Source organism: Sarcophilus harrisii, chromosome 4 (assembly GCF_902635505.1).
Source record: "Sarcophilus harrisii chromosome 4, mSarHar1.11, whole genome shotgun sequence".
NCBI classification, from domain to species: Eukaryota; Metazoa; Chordata; class Mammalia; order Dasyuromorphia; family Dasyuridae; genus Sarcophilus; species Sarcophilus harrisii.
Genome location: NC_045429.1, coordinates 108591552 through 108614261, shown reverse-complemented (window position 1 = coordinate 108614261; position 22710 = coordinate 108591552). Strand labels below are relative to the sequence as shown.

The window sequence follows — 22710 nt, the reverse complement described above, 5'->3', positions numbered from 1 at the left end:
AGAGGAAAAGCTGTCAGCAAAATAAATGTCATGCTCTAAAACCCAATTTTGCGGACAGTTTTCAGCATTTTTCATGTTGTGCTTTCCACAGTCAGCTGTGAGCTGCTTCCTAGTGTGAAATCGCCTAAGAAAGGGAGGGAAGCTGTCATCTGACATCTGGGAGCGTGGAGATCAGGTTGTGGTATGAAGCATTTTGGACTTCTTCAATTTAAACAGACATTTACCTGCAAATTCTTAATTCAAGAAAGCTTTCAATGGGAAATATCCATTTAAATTTCAAGCAGGATATATACAGGATACATTTGCAAAGATTCATAATGGGGTAGAAAAATGAAGGTGAAGGACACACATTGGTGGGGGTGCAGGGGATCATATCAACTTGTTTAAGACTAGAAAGAGGAGTTTAAGTGCTTTATAATAGCATGAAAACTGTGAGAGATGTACAACCTCACTCTCTTTCCCAGATTGTATTTAACATGGCTAGCATAGACTTTGACTATAAAATAAGGCTTAACACTATATGCCCTTCTACTCTCCTACTATTTTTTAATGGTACAAGATTCAGATTGTTTCGAGTGGAAGGGGGGGGAGAACAGTAGTAAGGGAAAAAAAAGTATTTCCCCTCCACCACCCACTGCCTTTTTATCTTAGTTTTGCTTTTAGAAAACAATCTTTAGAAAGCCAAAGCAAAGAATGCCTTTCTATTGTGAGAACTGAACAGTTACTGTCGGTTAAGCACTTCAAAATTCCCAGCTATGGTCAGATAAATAAAAATAGAAATAAAATCGTAAGAGTTCCAAGGAGTCCATTTGAAGATGCTAGTATCTCAGAAATAGCCAATTTATCTCCATTTCTATTCAGTCATCCCTCTGAATGAATACTGGGAAAGGGTTCTAGGATCCTTAATCCTGGAATCATATGTTACCACATCCACAGGGTCACTTCTACAAGGAGTGCCTTTCCTTTACTCTCCCTGCCAGGCCAGGGTTTTGTGTTGCCCCAGTGTGAAAGCGACCCCATATACCCACACATGATGACACAGAAATGAAACCTTTTCTAGAGAACTGTAATAGATAATCTAAGGACACAAAGAAAACCTAAAAGGAGTGGTTTCCACTTTGAAAACAGGGCTGGGTTTGATCAGTGAATTCGTATGCTCCAGACCCTCTTGATAAGGCTGCAGCTGCAGCCATTTATATGCTGGCTTTTTCACAGATGTAGACTGATAAAGCTTGGTGGGGTTTTTTGTCTTTTTGTTGTTTGGTGGAATATTTTTTTTAAGTATAGAAAAAGTGACAATATTTCTTTTTAAAAAAAGTTCTTTGTTTAGTTTTTAGAAACTTGTGAATATCCAACCTCCTTGACAGTGTAAAAGTGATTGCTGTATTGTTCAAATGGCAATGACTTTTCTAAATCTAAGATCACAGAGTTGGCAAAAATTATACTTAAATAACAGAAGGTGATCATTTGCATTTCAAAATTTATCTATCTTGCTTTTTCCTCCAATTAGACCAAAACATGTTGATTCACAGGTTTCTCTGTGTGTTTGTTTCTTTTTTAAACTTATTTATAGAGCAGAATAATGGCCCCCCTGCTAGTTTGGCATTTGCTCAAGTTTCTGTCCATGTAAATCGAATCTGTTACTGGAAAATTTTCTCAAAATACCAAGGCACATTAACCAGAAGATAAAAAGATACATTGCTGATATTATAAAGTACAGGGCAGGTGGATAATGTTTTTAGGACAAATATGTGATAAGGATTCCCAGAAGGGAGGAGGAAAAGGGGTAGGGAGTGAGAATGAGGAGTGGGGGGTTATAGGGGCAAAGGGCTGTTTAAACATAAGTGAATCATTCTCATCATAATCTTGTGACAACTTTACTTTCTAAGCAAACATCAGCTGTTCTAGAAATGCTCTAGAAATACTCAGAAAATAACAATGAGGATGTAAAGGTTAGGGGAAACTTTCAAATCTTTTGGCATTTACTAAAGATACGTAAAAAGACAATAAAATACTATATTGATTTATGATTTGTTAATAGTTTTAATGTTAATACATTATGGGGGGAACACTTTGCCATCAGTACTGTCAGCCCTTTATAAAAGAAACAGTGATAGACATTTTCTTTTTTTCCTTGTAATATAAAAAATAAAATTGGATTTTATGTTTGGAATTCTTCAACAATGTGGTTTCAGCAAATTAAAATGTTAGGCTCTAATTCTGAGTCACATTGACTTTTTTATTTGTTCCACTCTTAACTTAAAAGATGTTAATCCATTCAAGGAGTAGAGAGAGACTTTCCACATTAGACAATGTATACAATGATACTAGAACAATTCTGAAACTCACAAAGCTTGAAAGTACAATTCTTGTTATGCAAATAATTACAACAAAGCCCGTTCTTCAGTGTACAGCTTTTATCTAATGCTGGGGAAAGGAAAGCAGCCAAAGAATTGGAAAACAAAAATCTATTAATGGTAGAATGCCACCTGCTGGTGAATTATGAGAAACGTAATTTCTTGGGAGATTCGTCTTAAAACAGGCATTTTTGAAAATCCTCAGAATGAAAGGCATTATAAAGTTACACAGTATTGAAGGCACATTATAAAACTCAGTATAGCTTTGTTTTAAATAAAAAGTGTCCATAATTGCAATACATTGTAACTATGAAAATGAACAGGAAAATAATCTCCTAAAATGGCAAAAGACACTACATAAACAGTTTCTCAGGTCTTACTGCTGAATGTAGATAAGATATGGAGGTTGTATGAAAAACATCAAACAAAGTTAAAAACTCTGCTGTGTCCACTATAAAAATGAAATTATGGAACTTCAAGAAAACTTCACCACATATATTGTTCTATTAGCACGCTGCTTCAGGAAATTTCATTCAGGTAATTCCTCAGTTTTCACTCAAAACAAACACCTCAAACTGAACGTCCCTGCCACTCCTTTGTAAATGATTACAGAGTTATTATATAATATTAATGTGCATTTTTGCCTGTAATATTATTTTTTGCCAAAATCAGAAAAAAAGGGGAGGAGGGGAGGCACACATATTTTGAGAAAGGGAGTGAAAGAGAGACAGAAACAGAGAGGAAAGGAGAGAGAGAATGAGAACAAGACAACAAGCTTAATAAAGTAATTTGATCAAGGTGTCCTTTTCATTATGAAGTGATTTTGTTTTCTCCTTAACTGAATCACATGAACAACATTTCAAAGGACGGTATCAACCTACTGCAGGAAGGCAAAATAAATAAATAAATAAATAAATGTACTCTAGTTTTCAGAAAGCATAACTACCCAACTACTAATTTGGAATAGGATGAGAAAACGAGGAAAAAAAAAAAAAAAACTACTCATCAGATATGATGAAATTGCCCTAATATTTGTTTATACAATTAAAAAGTTTTGCTATTTCTCAAATACAGAAGTTGATCTTAATAAATTTCCACTTAAAGGCATCAAGTTTTTAGTTGTACTTATATCACAATATTTTCCAGTTAAGTTACTGCAACAAAACATTGTGAAAGTAAACACTACTCTACTTGATAACTGTTCTATAGTGAAAGATCAATAATGGTGCTAATCATTCCAGTATTATCAGCTTAAGCTTCCTTTCAAGGCTACTGCTGATGACAAGCAAAGAAGTCCAAAGAGGTTCAATGCTGGGTAAAAGGTAGAGGACCTCTGGATTCCAAATGGCCCATTTATACTGATGACAGGTAGAAAGGACCAGGAACTGAAGGCCAATTCATGTGCTTAAGCTTCTGAATATGTTTACAAAGGATTTAACACAGCAGAAACAAATCTCTAACTTTTCAAAGTGAGGACAGTACAGGAGCCGATAGAAGAAACTTATGGCAAATATTTGACTAACCAAGCTGATTTAAAATATCAACAACAACAATATCTGTGTTCTCTAAAAATTTCAAACAAAAAACTATAACAACTTTAAATAACCATTTTGAAAGATCAAGTTGGTGCATCATTTATATCATGTATTAGTTTTTAAAAAAAAATGCCCAGCATCTTGTCTATTTTTACTATCTTTACTATTTACTATGAAACCAACATGTTAAAAGGAGTATGAGGTATTTCCTAATGTCCCTTATAAAGAAAAAAGTAATTGAAGTATTTTGTAAAAGGAATTCAGTCATGTCAAGCCTTTATTTTGTGATTAATGGGAAAGATAAGTAATCACGTATTTTCTAGTTCAACAGTACCTCAGTTTTTGCTTTTCTCTCCCAAATTTTGCTTTTTTGTATGAACAAATTCAAAACAAAAAAGAATTAGTAAATACACAAGTTCTATGAGAAGGAATGAGAAAAATTTTAGAACTATGGCCAAAAGGATTTTTAAATAGTATCTAGTTCAACCCCCCTTATTCTTACAGTTCTAAGTTGTATACAATATATACCAAGGTTACACAAATTATAAGTATTTGCTTTTGATGTAAAAATGATTAAAACAAATCTCCTGGCCGATTTAAATTAAAATCCAATCCATTGTGGCAAATTTGAACAGATATAAGAAAAGAGACTGCTGAGAACATCTACCAGGGACAGAGGACAAGGTATGGTATAACCAAAGATTCAGTCAAACTTCAAGGGCAGCTGGTAATAGTACCAAGAACATTCACACACGAACGAATGGTCCCAGGAAACCTGCTATTGGATTCATAGCAATTCTGCCCTCCATGCTGAGCCACTGCCCTTTGCTCCAGCCCGGAGGTCCCATCCCAGGCCTCTCACTCTTCTCCCTTCCCCTAATATACTTTTCAAGTGAAACATTTTAGGTGATTGCTCTAACCTGGGGCACAGTACATTCTCTCTATGGCATCGCTGTCACAGGAATCTTCAACCTCACTCCACCTGCTAAAATACGTTAGCTGAATGTGTCCTAAAAACAAAACGACAGGAGAAATCAAAACATTTTTCCCTTCCATTTTCTGCAGAAGTGAACTGTAATTACTCCTTTTGTAGCTAAAAACAGTATCATTAAGAATAATGGCATCATTAAGTACTAGAAGCTATTACTGGGGGTGAATTTGCTGCACTGATAATGAAGCTCTAGACAGGAAATGAAGATACTAATTACAAGATAAAACGCCTACTCAGTTAATTGGAAGCAACAGCGAATAAAAAGAAATGCATTTGCAAAAGTTCCTGACCTCTATCATTCAATAAGATGTTGTTTGGGTTCAAATCGCGGCACACAATTCCCTCTCTATGTAAAGCATCAAGGGCTACCACCATTTCAGCTGCCCATCTTTGAATGCAGCCTTCTGGGATATAAAACCTGGAGGTTAGTGCTAATTTTTTATCGAGGTCCTCAAAAATCTGATGTATTTCCTTCTCTCCTTCTAGTGCTAATCCAATGTCACCCTTAGCCTTAGTGTCTTTTGGGTCTAGCTGGAATAAAGAAGGGGTTGGCTCTTCTTTACCAAGGTCTTCGGCTCGATCTGCAAACAGCAATACTTCTTCTTTTTTTAAAGTGTCTGGGTTTATAGTGTATTCATTAGCACCTGAGACTGGATTAGAAATAAGGAATAGGTTTTCTTCTGTGCTATTTGTAGTTAGTGTGGGAGCAACCATTCCAAATCCTTTAAACTCAGCACTTGAACTGAGTAACAAAGACCGATTTCCTGAATTGGTTTGATCAACAGGAGCTACAAGTAATGCCCTAGTACCCTCCTGAGCATAGTGTTTTTCTTCTATCCTATGGAACTGGTGACTACAGGGATCCTTCGACGCCTCTGTGTCCTTTTCTTCCACCCCTTGGCATGGTTCTGTGCTAAGATTGAGGCATAAAACATCAGGAGCTTCTAAAAGTTTACTTTCTAAGATGCCTATATTAGTCTGTGTCAACTGAGCAGGCCCCTCAGGCGCAGTTTCTTTTGTTGGCTCCAACACACCGGGAAGATTGACAAGAAGATCAGGCCTTCCTTCATCAGTACTACTTACATCATCAAAAGCAGCCTCTTTAAAAGAAATAACAGGGACAGAGTCATTTGAACCCCTGCTGATGGTGTCCTGAGCTCTTAACCCCAATCTAGTTTCACTAGCATCAAGACTCCCAGAACTGCTGTCCTGATCTTGAAGGGCAAAAAAAGGCTTCAAGGGTTCTGACTTCAAGCTATATAACTTTTCACCAAAATCAAGTCCAAGGAGTTCATTAGTGCTATCCTTACTGTCTATCCTAAAGAATGCCATAGGGCTATTCTTTGATCTACTAAGAGAATCTGATATTCTTGGTGAACTAGCTACTTCACGATTGGCATCTTCGGTGAAAAATTTTAGTTCCTGAGAAGTCAGCTGAGAGCTGAAGTTGTCGCTGCCAGGAGCAATCTGAGCTGGGAAGCTTCCTGTATCTTTGGTTCTAACATCATTTCCCTTCATCTTCATCAAGGGCTCCTCATTCAAGGACCCGGGTTCAATTTTTTCTTGCCCATATTCATTGCATAATGTTAAGTAACTAGTAGTGCATTCCTCTTCTGAACTTGAGCCAGAATCTGGCCATTTTGGAGAGCTGTCTTGGCCATCTTCCTCCTGGTTGCTACTGTCCTCTTGGGAACTTGGTGTAAGACTAGTCTTCAAATGCAGAACTTTGAGCATGCTGCCACCATCGCTTTCTCTGGACTCTAAGCTACTGCTATCCTTAGGACTAGGAGTTGGCTGCTGTAGGTGAACTTCAGCAAGAGTAGACTTTTTGACTTCCTGAATATCAAGGCTTTCTTCTGAGCTCCTATTTAAGAATCTACTAATGTAGGACCACAATTTTCCACCTACAAAAGAAAAAAAGAACAAAAAGAAATTAAATTTCAGACAACCACCACCAAGAGGCTTATCAAAATGGAAATTTAACATGTTCCTAATTATAAAGGGAAAAAAAGGTCACTGTTTAAATATAGTAATAACTTGTTCAGTAATAACTAACTTTCTAAAGCAGCACACTTGAGAAAGAACTTTAATTGCTGATTACCAATAACTGGTTTTAAACAAATTTTCTGAAGGTCAGTGATTATGAAAAATAATAACCAATTCCTTCATTTAAAGGGGCACTAGTTACAACAAACACTAGTATGAAAGCTTATAGTTAGTTTTGCTTTACAGCTTAATATAACTAGATGATAGAAACATCTGATTATGCTTTGATTTGTTTATGTATGAATTTTTTCAAGCATGATCCCTTGGGTCAAGTGGAATACATAAATAAATGCTATTCAAAATTGTATTGCATACTGAAAAAAATCAACAATGCAATTTCATTTTTTAAATGCCCAATCTAAGGTTAGAGGTTAGATTTGGTATCTGGTATATAATTATGCCTTTACAAATGACATACTAATAATTCTTCCCCCTCCCAAACATGTGCTGTGTAAGATCAAGTAAAGCCCATTAGTGAGGCAAGCTAATATAGTATCAGGGATCTATAAAAACTAAAATTAGAGAAATCAATCCAGGATAGTGAACCAAGTATTTTAGCAGCAATATCTTTTATATAGTTATTTCCCAATAACTTGCTTTTTTACCTTTGAAATCTTACTTCATCTTACTAGTAGATAAAATGTAATATAGTTGCATATGTCTACATTTTATCAAATAAGAATATAACTATGAATACAATTTACAAATCTAAAATAAAAAATTAAATAACCTCAAATTCAGCAACAGAGAAAGCATATTTGAAGCAAAAATAATTGTAATTTCCAAAATAGGGAGTGAAGAAAAGTGCATCAAAAACAAAATCCTTTTATTAATATGGAAAAGCAGTTCAGTCAATACATTTGTATTATCATTATTAAGTATTATGCCTAGAGTTGACTAAATCACATACAGAACGATGTTTGGCAATTCCTCACACTTTGATTTTATTGACTAAATCAATGAAGCATTAAAGGAAAAAAAAATTCACTCCCTATGGATTCCGAATATTTGCTTTTATATTATGATCTTCTGAAACAGAGATCTAAGCAGAGAAAGAAAGAGAGAGGGAGGAGGCAGGGAGACAGGAAAGAAGGAAGGAGAGGAAGAGAAAGAAAAAAAGAAAGGGAGGGAGGGAGAGCAGGGAGGAAGGAAAGGGAGGGAAGGAGGGAAGAATAGAGGGAAGAAGGAAGTAAAGAGGGAGGGAGGGAGGGAAGGGAAAAGAGGGGAAAGAGGGAGGAAAGAAAGGAGGGAAGAGGGGGAAAAGGAAGGAAAGAAAGGAGGGAAGAGGGGAAAAAGGAAGGAAGGAAAGGAGGGAGGGAGGGAGGAAGGAATGGAAGAGAACATTTATATGAAGGCTATTATTTTTCTTTTTTCTTTTTCCCTAGATATTATTCTACATTTTCTTTTACTTTTGTTAATAACTAAAAGGATATTCATAGGTTTTTACCTGTTTTCCTCTGATACTTTACAAAAGTTTCAAGTTATGCACTTGCTTTTCTCTATAAACTATTATTAATGTCTGCCATTTGCTCATATCTAACATAAAGCTTTGATCTTTACATACTGCTTTAAACTCAACTATTCATAAAATGTAGTAAGTCTCAATTCACTGCCTTCCTAGTGCCTTATAACATTTAAACAACTCCTCCTACTATAACTGTTACAGATACCCATATTCCAAAATGGTTTACCACATATATACCATGCTAATATCAACTACCTACTCTAACACTAGTGCCTTGCACTCATTCTAGTCAAATTATATTATGAAAAATAAAATCAGGGACAGCTAGTTGTGCAGTAGATAAAGCACCAGTCCTGAGTCAGGAGGACCTGAGTCCAAATATGGCCTCAAACATTTAACACTTCCTAAGTCATTGAACCCAACTGCAGAAGGGAGGGAAGAAGGGAAGGAGGGAGGGAGGGAGGGAGGGAAGGAAGGAAGGAGGGAGGGAGGGAGGGAGGGAGGGAGGGAAGGAGGGAAGGAAGGAAGGAAGGAGGGAGGGAAGGAAGGAGGGAGGGAAGGAGGGAAGGAGGGAAGGAAGGAAGGAGGGAGGGAGGGAAGGAAGGAAGGGAAGGAAGGAGGGAAGGAGGGAAGGAAGGAAGGAAGGGAAGGAGGGAAGGAGGGAAGGAGGGAAGGAAGGAAGGAAGGAAGGAAGGAGGGAAGGAGGGAAGGAGGGAAGGAAGGAGGGAAGGAGGGAAGGAGGGAAGGAAGGAGGGAAGGAGGGAAGGAAGGAAGGAAGGAGGGAAGGAGGGAAGGAGGGAAGGAGGGAAGGAGGAAGGAGGGAAGGAGGGAAGGAGGGAAGGAAGGAGAAGGAGGGAAGGGAAGGAAGGAAGGAGGGAAGGAGGGAAGGAAGGAGGGAAGGAGGGAAGGAAGGAAGGAAGGAAGGAGGGAGGGAGGGAAGGAAGGAAGGAAGGAGGGAAGGAGGGAAGGAGGGAAGGAGGGAAGGAGGGAAGGAAGGAGGGAAGGAGGGAAGGAAGGAAGGAAGGAGGGAAGAGGGAGGGAAGGAAGGAAGGAGGGAAGGAAGAAGGAAGGAAGGAAGGAAGGAAGAAGGAAGGAAGGAGGGAAGGAGGGAGGAAGGAGGGAAGGAAGGAAGGAAGGAAGGAGGGAAGGGGAAGGAAGGAAGGAAGGAGGGAAGGAGGGAAGGAAGGAAGGAGGGAAGGAAGGGGACAAAGAAAAAAATCATTATTTTATTGTATAGATAGGCTGAAAAAAAAGAGACTTAAAATATTTATGATCTTTAAAATGCAGCTAGTCTTAGTTCTACTTATCCTAAGGACATATCATTTGCTTACAAAGTAAAACAAATAAAACAGAAGTAGAAATGCTTTAGGAGAGAAATGATTATATGGACTTCAATCACAAATGGATATTAAGTGGCTTATTTCTACAAGTAGAAACAAAAATCCTATTTCTTACTCTATAATTATGACATGTCTTTCTAATAAATTCAATGAGAATTTTCATATATACATATATATGAGATAATCTGGACTTGTTTTTTAAAGTATCTTTTAAACATTATTTCTGTTCCTGGAAAGACGTTCAAAAAAAGAGACCATAGCTCAATTTCAGAAGGTTGCTGTTTGAGTGGTCTAGATTCCTGGTGGTCTAGAGGTCAGTGGCTATAAGAGAATTGTTAAGAATCCCCTTTAAATCAGCTGCAGGTTTTAGAAATGAAAGAATTCACCCATTCCTGAATATTAGTTGCAAAATGAAAGTATATTGTTAGATAGAAATCAGTTTACCAAGAGACTGACTTCTATAGTGGCAGATCTATAGAAAATGGAGTTTTGCAATGAGAATGCAGTTCTCAGTGGACAGAAGGTCCTGGCAGTAAAGGGAACTGCCAAGGTCCATCTGCAAAAGACCTTCATTGATGGAAGCTATTATACTGAGTGTCTTGGTGGGGGCTGGGACATTGAACAGGTCAGACCCAGTGGGGTTGGGGCAGCCCAAGCAAGTCAGACCTAGTGGGGGCTGGGACAGCCCGGATCTCCTATTGGAATTCAAAGGGATGCTTTTTGACCAGGATTTGTAATGGAATCAAAGGCTCTGGCATCCCAGAAAGACAATTTGTCTGGGGAAGATATGCCTCAGTCAGGAGGGGCTGCGAATCTGGAAGGAATCTCGGATCAACAGGAAATACAGTTTCTTAAAGGGACCCCAACCCACTTCAAAAGCACTAAAGCACTACAAGGTGTAATGTGGTCATATGTGTGCTTCACAAATATAAACGTGGTGACTAGAAGCCAGACTTGGGGGAGGCCAGAGGAAGGGAAATCAATTAGGAGGTTATGGCAATAGTCTAGGCAAGAGGTGATAAACGAACTAGGCTGGGTAGTACAGAATGCAGAATACAGAGAAAGGAAAGACTGCAAGGGGAAATGAATAGGTAAAATGTACAAAATTGGTAAGTTAGGGGACAAGGAAAAGTGAAGTTTCAAGTTTTAACTCCAAGTTTGCAAACTAGGTGAATGGAACAATGATGGCACCCTTTACAGAAATGGGGCAATTAGGAAAAGGAGCAAGTTTAAGGGGAAAGATGATTCTGTTTGGGATCTGTTGATATTGAGATATGTATATGATATCCAGTTGGAGAAGTATAAGGGGTAGTTAGACACACTCTCTCTTTGCATATTACAACACACACACACGCATGTATACCCATGTAGATATATCTATTATATTTAATATAGGTACTATCTTTCCTATATTAATTATATTAATTATGATTACACATAATAGTAAATATTCTGTAAGAGAGTGTGCCAGACACTGTTCTAAGGTTGTGAGCAGGTGTAAAAGTCAGATAAGTAAGAGGAGAAAGAAACAAGAGAGAGTAGTGTCCCAAAACCCTAGAGAGGAAAAGATTTTCAAGGTAAAGAAGAGTATCAAAGGCTGCAGTGAAGTCAAGGAAAATGAGATTTGAGAAAAGGCCAATGGATTTAGCAAATAAGAGATCACTGGTACATTTGGAAATAAGGTTAGAAACAAGTTAGTAAGAGCTTAAGAAGAAAAGATCTATGTAGATATATAACCTATATGTGTGTGTGTGTTTGTGTGTGCTTTGTGAGTCATTTGCATAGAGACGATAGTTGAGCCCATGGGAGATAATGAGAACAAGAGAAAGAAGAACAGCACCGTAGGGTATACTCATGCACAGGAGAATAGAGATGGATGGATGATGAAACTGCAAAGGAGTTCTAAGATAGACAGAAAAGAACTAAAAACCCAGAGAGAAAAAAGTAACCAGAAGGAGATTATAGTTGAGTCAAACACTGTAGAAAAATCAAGAAGAATGAGTACTGGGCAGGGGGAAAAGATTACTACATTTGTAGAGAGCAGCTTAAGCTGAATGGTGGCAGTGGAGGCCAGAATGCAGTGGGTTGAGAGGTAAGTTGCAGGTGATACGCTGAAGGAAACCAGGGTAGATATCTATCTCTAGGAATCTCAGTATGAAAGAAAGGAGAGATATAAAATGATCACAAGAGCACAGATCTAGAATTATCTGGAATGTTTCTCTAAAGCCATATAATCAATACCTTGATTTTAAATCGTGAATCAGGAAAGTTAATTAATTTGCCCCACATCACATAGAAAGTAAAGTTTAAAGGATTGAATCCCAGACTCCAGGAATTCTATTGACTATACCATCCTAAAGGAAATGACAGAATAAGTTAATAGATGAAAAGTTTATGGATGGGGGAGATTTATGCACATTTGAAGATAATGGAGAAGGAGCCAGTCAAAAAGGAAAGGTCAAAAATAGAAAGGACCTGTGCCTAAATTTTCATTTCAGATACTGATGTGAATATTCATAGAGAAGCCCAGTTCTCCTACATATACTCCAGCAAATACCTAAAGGGGCACCAGATGGAACAAATTATAAGCACATGGACTAAGTAATCAGTGTTTACAAACTCAAAGGTTTCAGCTCATCTTTAGTAAGAACTATTTAACAAAAGCTTGGGGAAAACTAGGCAGCAGCCTGTCAGAAATTAGGTTGAAATGAATTCTTCACACGATATACCAAGGTAATGTATACATGACCTAACCTCAAAAAACCCCAACTTGATCTCATCATCCCTGCTGACTATCAACCCATATCTCACACCTCCCTTTAGAGGAGAAAGAACCAAGAGAAAGTGATGTCCCAAAATCCTAGAGAGGAAAGGTATCAAAGGCTGCAGAGAGATCAAGGAGAATGATTGAGAGAAGGCAATAGATTTAGTAACTAAAAGATCACTGATACATTTGGAAATAAGGTTGGAAGCTGTATTGTAAGAACTTAAGAAGAATGAGATGTATATAGATATATATAGATAGATAGATAGATAGATAATAGATATAGATATAGAAGATCTATCTATATATATATATATATATATATACATAAAAATATATATATTCTATGTAGAATATCTATACATATGGTATGTGTGTGTGATCAAAGATGAAAAAGAACTATTTATATATACATATATATATATATACATACATAAATATACACATGTATATACATACATATAAATATACATATATGCAGACAGATAGGTCTACATATAAATACATGTCTATATATAATATGTAGATCAGCATTTTTTTGTGAGGGTAAAGAATGGAAAATAAGGAGGTACCCATCAATTAAGGAATGACTAAACAAATTATGGCTTATGAATGCAACTTTTGTTGTTGTTTAGTTGTTTCAGTCATGTCCAACTCTTCATGACGCACTCTATTGGGATTTTCTTGACAGATACTAGAGTCCTTTGCCATTTCCATCTCCAGTTCATTTTCCAGATGAAGAAATCGAGGCAAACAGGATTAAGTGACTTGCCTGGGGTCACACAAATAATAAATAACTAAGGCCAGATTTGAAAACAGCAAGATGGGTGTTCCTACCTCTAGACCCAGTAAAATGAAGAAAGAGATGATTTCAAGAAAAACCTTGGAAGACATTATAAACTGACGCAAAGTGAAATCAGCAGAATCAGGTAAATAATTTATACTTTAATATGAACACTATAAAAATGAACAATTTTATAATGACTTAAGAACTCTGTTCACCAAAATGATCAATTGAGATTGAAGAAGACTCATGATGAAGAATGCTATTCACTTTTTGACTAAGAGGTAACATACTAATATTTAGTTGGAAATAACCAACATGGGAATTTATTTTTCTTGACTATGACTATTTGATATAAAGTTCCCCTCCCCCACTGTAATTATTCTTGATAACTTAATTATCAAATTAATGTTTCAAATGATTGAAAAATTAAAATTTGATTTTAAAAATGTAGATGGGTACCAAAAAGATCAAGTATCAAGAAGACAAAAGGAAAAATTAGGGAAAAACACTTGTATCCTGTCTAAAATTGCACAAGACATTCAGAATCTTACAGGTACTAAGAGAGGTGTCATAAGGGATGCAGAAGCCAATTTGAACTCTAAAAAATGTCCTTGTGCCTGAGAACACTGAGAAACTCAACATTCTGAAAGATGAAATCAACTCTGAAACTTATACTTTCTCAGATAATTTCCTACCTCACTGCAGGATGTCATCACTGCCCTATTCATCTTACCCTCCCCAGGTCCCTATTAAATTTTCGGCTTCATTATATGTTATTTTCTCCAATTAGATTGTGAACCTCCTGAAGGAAAAGATTCTTACGTCTTTCTTTCTATCCCCAGCAAGAAGAATGGTGTTTAGCACTTAGTAAGCATTTACTAAATGTTTACTGACTTGCCTATTGACAGCTCAAAATAAGGACATATCATTCTGGCAGACCCTGCAGGGGCCTGAGATCATTGTAGTTCTTTGAAAGTATAGGAATTATCAGGACCACAGCAAGAAACAGATGCAATTACTAGCCAGGGATTTGGTAAGGAAAAAAACAGAGAAAAGCGCATTCCAATATTCACACTGGACAACTAGGAAAAATGGAAGAAACTGGGGATTGCAGCAAAGCATGAGCTCTGGTTACCCAAACTGGAACCAGATTAGCATCAGCATACAAACTAAAGAGAGGTAAAATCAAACAAAATCTGCCCATATCATCCAAGTGTATGGGAGGAAACAGGCTGGTCTTCCCATAAAATTCAATTCAGAAATAGAGTCTGGAGACAGGAGCAAAGAAAACACAACAATGAATATAAGCAATAAAAACAACGAATTAAAAGAAGCCCAAGAAGTTAACCCATAAAAAAAGTTAACTTCATAACAAATCAAAGTAGAATCTCAGGGAAAAGAATGGTTTAACCACAAGAACTATAAGAGTGGCTAGAAAAAATGAAGCAAAAGATTTTGAAGAGGAAATTAGAGCTCTTCAGGAAAAAAAAATTTAAGAGACTAAATAACCTAGAAAACGCTGCCAAAAAAGTAGACTATGAAAAACAGACTGCAATAAATAGAATTCAGTGATTCCACAAGAAAACAAGAAATATTAAAACAAAGACAAAAGACTGAATGAAAAAAAAAAATCACGTGAGATATCTACTATTTTAAAAAGTGAACTTGAAAACTGAACAATGGATATATAAGAATCATAAAACCATTAAAATCATGATTAAACAAAAACTTGGAAGCTATTATTTTAAGAAATCACAAAAGAAAAATTGTTATAACCTACTATTAGATCAAAAGACAAAGTCAAGACAGAAGGAATTCCTTGGTGACCTCCTAAAAAGAAACTCCAAATTGAAAAACACTCAGGAACATCACAGCTAAAATCCAGAGTTTCCAGATTAAGAAAGAATTTTGAAAGTAGCCAGAAAGACCACTAAAAAATCAAGATGAGGATAAGGAAAAACTATGCTATAACTTTTATAAAGAAAAAAAATTTAGAATATAATGTTTCCCCCCCCCCCAAAAAAAATAAATGAATAAACAAAACTTATTTATGCTATATACTCCCAGAGGGAAGGGGTTGAAAGGGAAAGGGAGTGGAATAGATCTTTAATAGAATAGAGGACTTGTCAAGCATTACCAATGAAAAGACCATAGCCTATGGTCTTATGGAAATAAAACCTATGGAACAAGAAAAATTTAGCAAAATAAATAAACTTGAACAATTAAAGAAATAAAAAAATGTTCATATTTTAATAGTGAGGAAAGAGATAAGTGTTCCTTCAAAATCCTCCTATCTTCAAGGATCAGAGAGGAAGTTAAGAAAAAAGAAATACAGGGTTTGAGTGTAGCTTTGTTCTGTTTTGTTGGCATACAGGGGGGGAAAAAGGAAAGAGAAAAAAGGAATATACTAAGACAAGCATTCCTAACTGGAAGTCTTTTAACTTTTTTTAACATATATATTCTAAAATAAATATTTTGATAATTATTTCAATATAATTATTTTCCTTTGTAATCCTAGATATTTCATTGAGTATATTTTAGAACATTATTCTGAGAAATCCATTTACCAGATTGTCAAAGGGCTTCCATGATACCAAAAGGGTAGAGAGCACTTGTTTTAGGAAAAAATCAAATAGGGAATAATCAAAGGGACAAGCTTCAGGTAAGAATAGGATCAAGGACACAAGACAAGAAGAAAGGCAATAAAGAAAATCGAGGGTTATCCTGAGAAGATTTAAAGTACAAAATTTGGGAGTCTGATATTTGACATATCATGATAAGAGTCTGAATTTTTTTCAGTGAAATATTAGGTGAATGCATAAGAGATTCCCTTGCTGGTGGTGGTACTGGCAGCTTGCTAAGTAAGGTTAGTAGTAGGCTTTGGGGAGGGAAAAAGACTGGCACACAGCAGTGAGCTCCCAACTGAGAACGGATGAGTAGCCAGTGAGCATGGGCAAAGGCTTTCTCCAGTAGCGCTTTGTAAGAGTCTGAAGAGAAACCTCTCACAGTGCAACAAGTAAGTAAAAAGGCTTTGATGCCTGAGGCCTCCGGATGTAATCTCTGTAACTAGTAAGGACCGCTTCTTGAGGGGCTGCACTGAGAATGCATCATCAACGGGAGACGTCTCCTCTTATTGGCTGTGCATGTGACCTCATAGACAAAGAGTGGGGACCAGGAAGGGACCAGCAGGATGTGATCACCTACAATAAAGACTTGAGCACAAGCTCCTGTATCCAGGTGCTCTGATGAACAAAGAACCACTGCTCGAGGAGGCCGAAGTCCCAAGGTCTGGGATTAGGTACAACTGGCCATTAGCAATGTCGGTGGGAGGTTACAAGTGGCAGCCCAACCTGGGGCAGCGCTTTCAGGATTGCCAGGCCCCACAAGGGAAGGTTCTACATCCCCGTGGAGAGACAGAAAGGCAGGAAAGCATAATGGTAAGGCTATAAATTTACCCGTGATCATGCCCAATGACACAGCTCAAGCCTTCATTGCAGGCGATCACATCCTGTACTCCTACTTCTGGTCCCACTCCTTATATTGGGTCTATGAGGTCACAAGCACAACCAGTAAGAGAAGGAGACGTCTCCCTTTGACGATGCGTTCTCAATGTGGCCCCTCAAGGAGCGGTCCCTGCTAGCTGCAGAGATCACATCCAGGGGCCTCAGGCACCAAACCCTTTTCCTTGTTGCACTGTGAGAGAGGTTCCTCTTTGGACCCTTACAGTGCTCCAACGTACATAAACAGGGAAGTAGAAGGAACATGTCAGGACTCACCCAGGATTTAAGTTTGGAAAGAAATAAACAGAAGTAGAGCATTAAGGTAGTTAAGTACAGTGAAAAGTTGAACTTTTTAACGAAAATGTCAACATTCTGACCAGAGGAAAATAAAACCTTATTAGAAGTGATGCCCAAACAAAGCAAGAAGAAGTACAGTGATGAGAGACTGCAGTGGAAATAAAGAATAGCTGAAGTCAAGGGAGTTTATGGTCAGATAAAGGAGTATCAGTGTCACAGACTATGGATACAGAATACTTATGAGTGACAACTAGATCCAAAAAACTATTTGTGGTTGATGATGAAGACTTGTATGAGGTAAATAGCTTGATGACCAAGAAGAAAGGCTAATTAGGGAATTAACAACGCATAAGATGAAATTCTTAAGTATAAAGACAGGAATTGGGCCAGGTCCAAAACTCATCAAAAAGGGGGGAAGAATGAAAATAGCCACCTTGACTAGGAGGCAGGATAATGATGTAAACCTCAAAGAAGGCAAAGTAGCTAAGTGAAAAAGGAGGAGAATACCCAAAAGTGACAATGAGGAACAAGAAGTATGCCTATCACCTCTTCTGACACTGTGGATCAAAGAACATGAGATTTTAGTCTGCTTACAATTAATATTGCGATGTTATATGCATTGACAAATAAATATTATTACTTAATATAGGCAGCTAGGTGATATAATCAATAGAATGCTAGACCTGGAGTCAGAAAGACCTGAATACAAATCCTGCCTCAAAAATTCACTAGCTATATGACTTTTGGAAAGTCACTTAAACCTCTCCCAGCCTCAGTTGCGTTTTCTGTAAAATAGGGATAAAATTACCTATTTTCCAGTAATGTCGTGAGAATCAGATGAGAATATTTGTAAAGCACTTTTTAAATCTTAAAGGTACTAAATAAATGTTGGGTATTGTGATAATTGTTACTAATGTAACATAAATGAAAATTTTACATATCAAATCTGATAGCTTCTTCTATGTATAAACATGGAAACCTCATTACAAAATATACTATTTGATGTCTTTTTTAAAAGCCTGTAATTATCTTTCTCAGCATTAAAAAATCCTTCTGATTCAAATCCTGCCGAATCCCAAACAAGAAAGTATAGAACAGCACCAGCTTTCCTTTAGTAATTTCCTACAAATGCAAAATCTATAATGTGATATAAAATTTGTTGAGTTCTATGAAAATTCAATAAAACTACTCTAGATAATTTATGCTCAGTTATCTCAAGAAAATAGCTGTTACTATCCAAACTGTATGTCCTAGGAAAACCTTCAATTTATTTCATAAAGTATTTATTTCTGAAATTTCCAGCCTTGATAATAACATAAAGAAAAATCATATATCAGAGTTTAATAATCACCTACCTAAAATAAATAAATAAAAACACTACCACTCTGAAGAGTTTGTTTCATTGAGAGTTTCTTGGAAGAACCTTCTAAAGTTTTTAATAATACCTCTAAAAGAGGCAGAAAACTAAAGACAGTGAATCTTGAGGACAGGAAGCCTCAAATCCTAAACCTGATATCCTAGCTATCCAGAGCAAGTAACTTCCCAGTACTTAAAGGAAAACTGAGTTACAGAGAAGATGCTGGTCTGCATTGCTAACATGAGTTTCTTCACCTTTACCTTTTCTCTACTAGTGCTTTTCTCCTAATAGCCATGGTAAATTTCACATGCTTTAAGAAAAGGAATAAATCTGAAGTCTCCAGGAAGAACTATATTGAAGATGTCTTCATCTGAAAACAATGGAAAAACAAATATTTCCTAATGTATCCAAGACTTAAAACTTTTCCATAGGCACAGGAACTAGAGCTTGATTTCATTGGTAAGACAAAATGGAAAAGGAAAAACCCTCTAGCAACTGCACAGTTGGCACCTTCATACTTTAATACAGAACAAAACTTAAATCATTAATTTCAACTCCCTCTAATATAGCCTGACAAATTAACTTTTTGTTTTTGAAGGGTTTTTTTTTCTGTTTTTAATTTTTCTGTTAACTCAAATTAATTTCATTAACTAAAAACTGGAGCAATCAAGGGTAAACCTTCCCTAACGCTAGAATAGCTTTCCAAAAAACACACAGGAATTATATATATTAAAAATGAAAAATAACCAAAAAAAAAAACACCTCTTTGTCTGCTACAATAAAGTTTTAGCCTATCGGTAGCAATCTTTATTGTATGCTATTTCAACCTAACCATTTTTATATTCTTTAAACCTAAATATAAAACCACAAACTACCTAAGCTGACAGTTGTTAATATTAAAGTAAAATATAAACATCAATGAATATCAATATTATTTAGCTAATTGCATGTGTTTGCCTGAAAGGTTTATAAATTAACATCAATGATTTTTTTAATACTTCAGAAAATAAAATAATGAACAGAGCATTAGGTTAAAATTTTAAAATAGATTTAATGCTAAAAGAAATGATGTAGTCCAACCCTTTTATCTTAAAGATGATGAAACTGAGATGGAAGGTATTAAGTGGTCTGCTCAGAGTCACACGATTAAAAAATGTCAAAAGCAAGATTCAACCCCAGGTTTTTCTGGTTCTTGGCCCAACACTCAACCTACTGCACCACAGTGAGTCCTTCAAATCTGTTTTTGAAAACCTGGCAATGTTTCTTGGTATCTATGAAATCTGGGTTTCCTCATCCTTAAAATAAAGAGTTTGAACTATACATATGATTTCTAAAGGGACCTTCCACTCTATATTCTATGGCCTTCTTTTATGAAATCTTATATGACTTGTTTAAGAAGTAATACCTCTCTAAGATGAAATAACTGAGAATTTCTATTTTTTTATGTATCATAGGATACAATTTTTTTTTTTGGTAATAAAATAATGAATGAATAAATATTTGACTTATTAGATGGGATTGGGCCTTTAGTCATAACATATATATATATAATCACAACACTTCTGTTGGAACAATGATCATCTCACCACTAACAAAGGTGAGTAACCTAAAATTCCAAAATTGTTTTCCATTGCTTGAGTTTATTTCTGAATTCATGTGTATGTGTGTATCCTCTTAAGGATTTCTCAATGCTTTTCCCTTGAAACAGACCGTTAGTGTTTTGATTCTGATTGATATGACATATTTCCTTGGAAGAGCCTGTTTTGCTCTCCAAATTTAGAGTTTTGGGGTACATAAAATTATTTATATATTTATATTTATTTTGTTTGTATTTGTATTTATATATATATATATATTGATATATATTATTTATATTAATATTTTTGAAAGTCTGTAAAATAAAAACTTCCATTTATATCCTACTTTATGAGACTTACAAAATACCTGCTTCACACCATCTATGAGATCAAATTATTATTACCTTGAGTTTCTACTGTATTGATTTCTACTATAATGATTATGTTGTATTGATTTCACATTGCAATTGATTCTATATCTGTTTAAGTCACTTTTCTATGTCCTTGAGTTGAACTCAGGAATTCAATTGTCCTTCTAAGTTAAAGTTATAATTGGAGGAGGGGGCAGCACGGAGCCAAGATTGCAGAGTAAAGACAGGAACTCACCCAGCTTCTCTCCCAAACGACTCTAAATTTCTCTAAATAATGACTCTAAAGAAATTTTAGAGTGTCAGAATATCCAAAAGATGGAGTAGAACATTTTCCAGCTGAAGGCAACTTTAGAGGATCAGCAACAAAGATCTATGACACCAGGATGGAAATCCAATGTGCAGTCTGGTGCAGGCCATGCTAGTGCAGTCCCAGAACCAGCCCGGGTCCAGCCCCAGCTTGATATCTGAATCAGCAGCAGTACTGTGCCTTCCAGACATCTCAGCCCAGAGACACCAAAATGGACCTAGAAGTTCAGCAGAAAAAGTCTGTGAAACTAGGGTGGGAATCCAGGACACAATCTCAGCACAGGCACTGCCAGCACGGCCCCAGCCTCAGACCCAGTCCTGGATGCGGATCAGACTGCAGTTAGACCTCTGAATCAGTGGTAGTACTAGTAGCTTCCAGTACTCTCAGCTCGTCAGCAGAAAAGGGCTGTCGAACCAAAATGGGAGCTTAGCATGTAATTCCAGCACAAGCTGTGACCGTGCAGCCCCAGCCCCAGCTCCAGCTCTATCCTCAGCCCCAGACCCAGCCCCAGTCCTAGTCCCAGCCCAACTCCAGTGTCAGTAAGGTGGGACCTCTGAATCAGCAGCTGTGCTGGAGGCTTCTGCACCTCTCGGTCCAAGAACACCAGAGAGTTAGTGGAGAGGGTCTGTGGCAATGGAATAGGAGTCTGTGGGAGTCTGGTGTATAGTCCCAGTGCAGGCTGTATCGGGGCAGCTCCAGCCCCATTCCTGGGGCCAGAGCAACAACCAAACAACATTCTGTTGTTTTAGGACACTAGATCTTACAGCTACAGTGCAGGGGACAAGTCCAAGGCAAAAAAGAGTGCTTAGGATCAGGAAGGAAGGAACTCTGAAAACATTTGCATAAAACCCTGAAGCTTGGGACAATGTATCCCTTCAACCTGGAAACAGAGCCCTACTTTAACAAAGAGTTAAAAGGCTAGGGAAATGATCAAACAACAAAAAAAAAAGTTTCTTATCATTTAAAGTTATTATGGGGACAAGGAAAATCAAAACACATACCTAGAAGATGACCAAAAAAAAAAAGTCAAAGCTCCTACATCTAAGGTCACCAAGAAAAATAAGAATTGGGCTCAGGCCATGGAAGAGCTTAAAAGGGATTCTGATAATCAAGTAAAAGAACAAATTAAGAAACGGAAAGGAAAAAGGAAAAATTAGAAAAAGAACTGAGAGTGATACAAAAAGGAAATGCAAAAAGCTAAGGAGGAGAAGAATGTTTTAAAAAGCAAACCCGGCCAATTGCAAAAGGAGGTACAAAAGCTCAGGAAAATAAATACTTAAAAAACAGAACTGAAACTGTGCATCTCCTTTAATCCAGCAGGGTCTCTACTGGGCCTGTATGTCAAAGAGATCATAAAGGAGGGAAAGGAGTCACATGTGCAAAAATGTTTGTGGCAGCCCTGTTTGTAGTGACAAGAAACTGGAAACTGAATGGATGCCCATCAATTGGAGAATGGCTGAACAAGTTATGGTATATAAATGCTATGGGATATTATTGTTCTACAAAAAACATCCAACAGGATGATTTCAGAGAAGCCTGGAGAGACTTGCATGAACTGATGCTGAGTGAAGTGAATTAGGACCAGGAGAACATTGTACATGATAATAGGAGGATTATATGAAGATCAATTCTGATGGATGTGGCTCTTTTCAAAATAGAGGTGATTCAGGCCAGTTCTAATGATCTTATGAAGGAGAGTGTCATCTGCACCCAGAGATAGGACTGTGGGGACTGAACATGGATCACAATATAGTATTTTCACTCTTTTTGTTGTTTGCTTATATTTTGTTTTCTTTCTCATTTTTTTGTCCTTTTTGATCTGATTTTTCTTGTGCAGCATGATAATTGTGGAAATATGTAAAGAGGAATTGCACATGTTTAACATATATTGGATTACTTGTCTTCTAGGAGAGGAAATGGGGGAAAGGAAAGGGAAAAATATGGAACACAAGATTTTGCAAGGGTGAATGTTGAACGCTATGCACATGTTTTGAAATTAAAAAGCTTTAATTAAAA

General features: G+C 36.8%; 1 protein-coding gene across 6 annotated transcripts in view; it reads right to left on the bottom strand.

Moving 5' to 3' along the window:
• RPS6KC1 (ribosomal protein S6 kinase C1) overlaps positions 1–22710 on the bottom strand; it is a 208398-nt gene that overhangs the window by 37247 nt on the left and 148441 nt on the right. For 4 of the 6 annotated variants that reach the window (XM_031937352.1, XM_031937353.1, XM_031937356.1 and 1 more), the window contains 2 exons: positions 5174–6787; positions 4813–4902 (listed from right to left, as the gene is read on the bottom strand). In XM_031937352.1, the coding sequence (XP_031793212.1) occupies positions 4813–4902; positions 5174–6787 (1704 nt within the window). Of the gene's footprint in view, positions 1–4812; positions 4903–5173; positions 6788–20622; positions 20874–22710 lie in introns of those variants that run through there. The other 2 variants (XM_031937358.1, XM_031937354.1) reach the window with 2 other exon arrangements.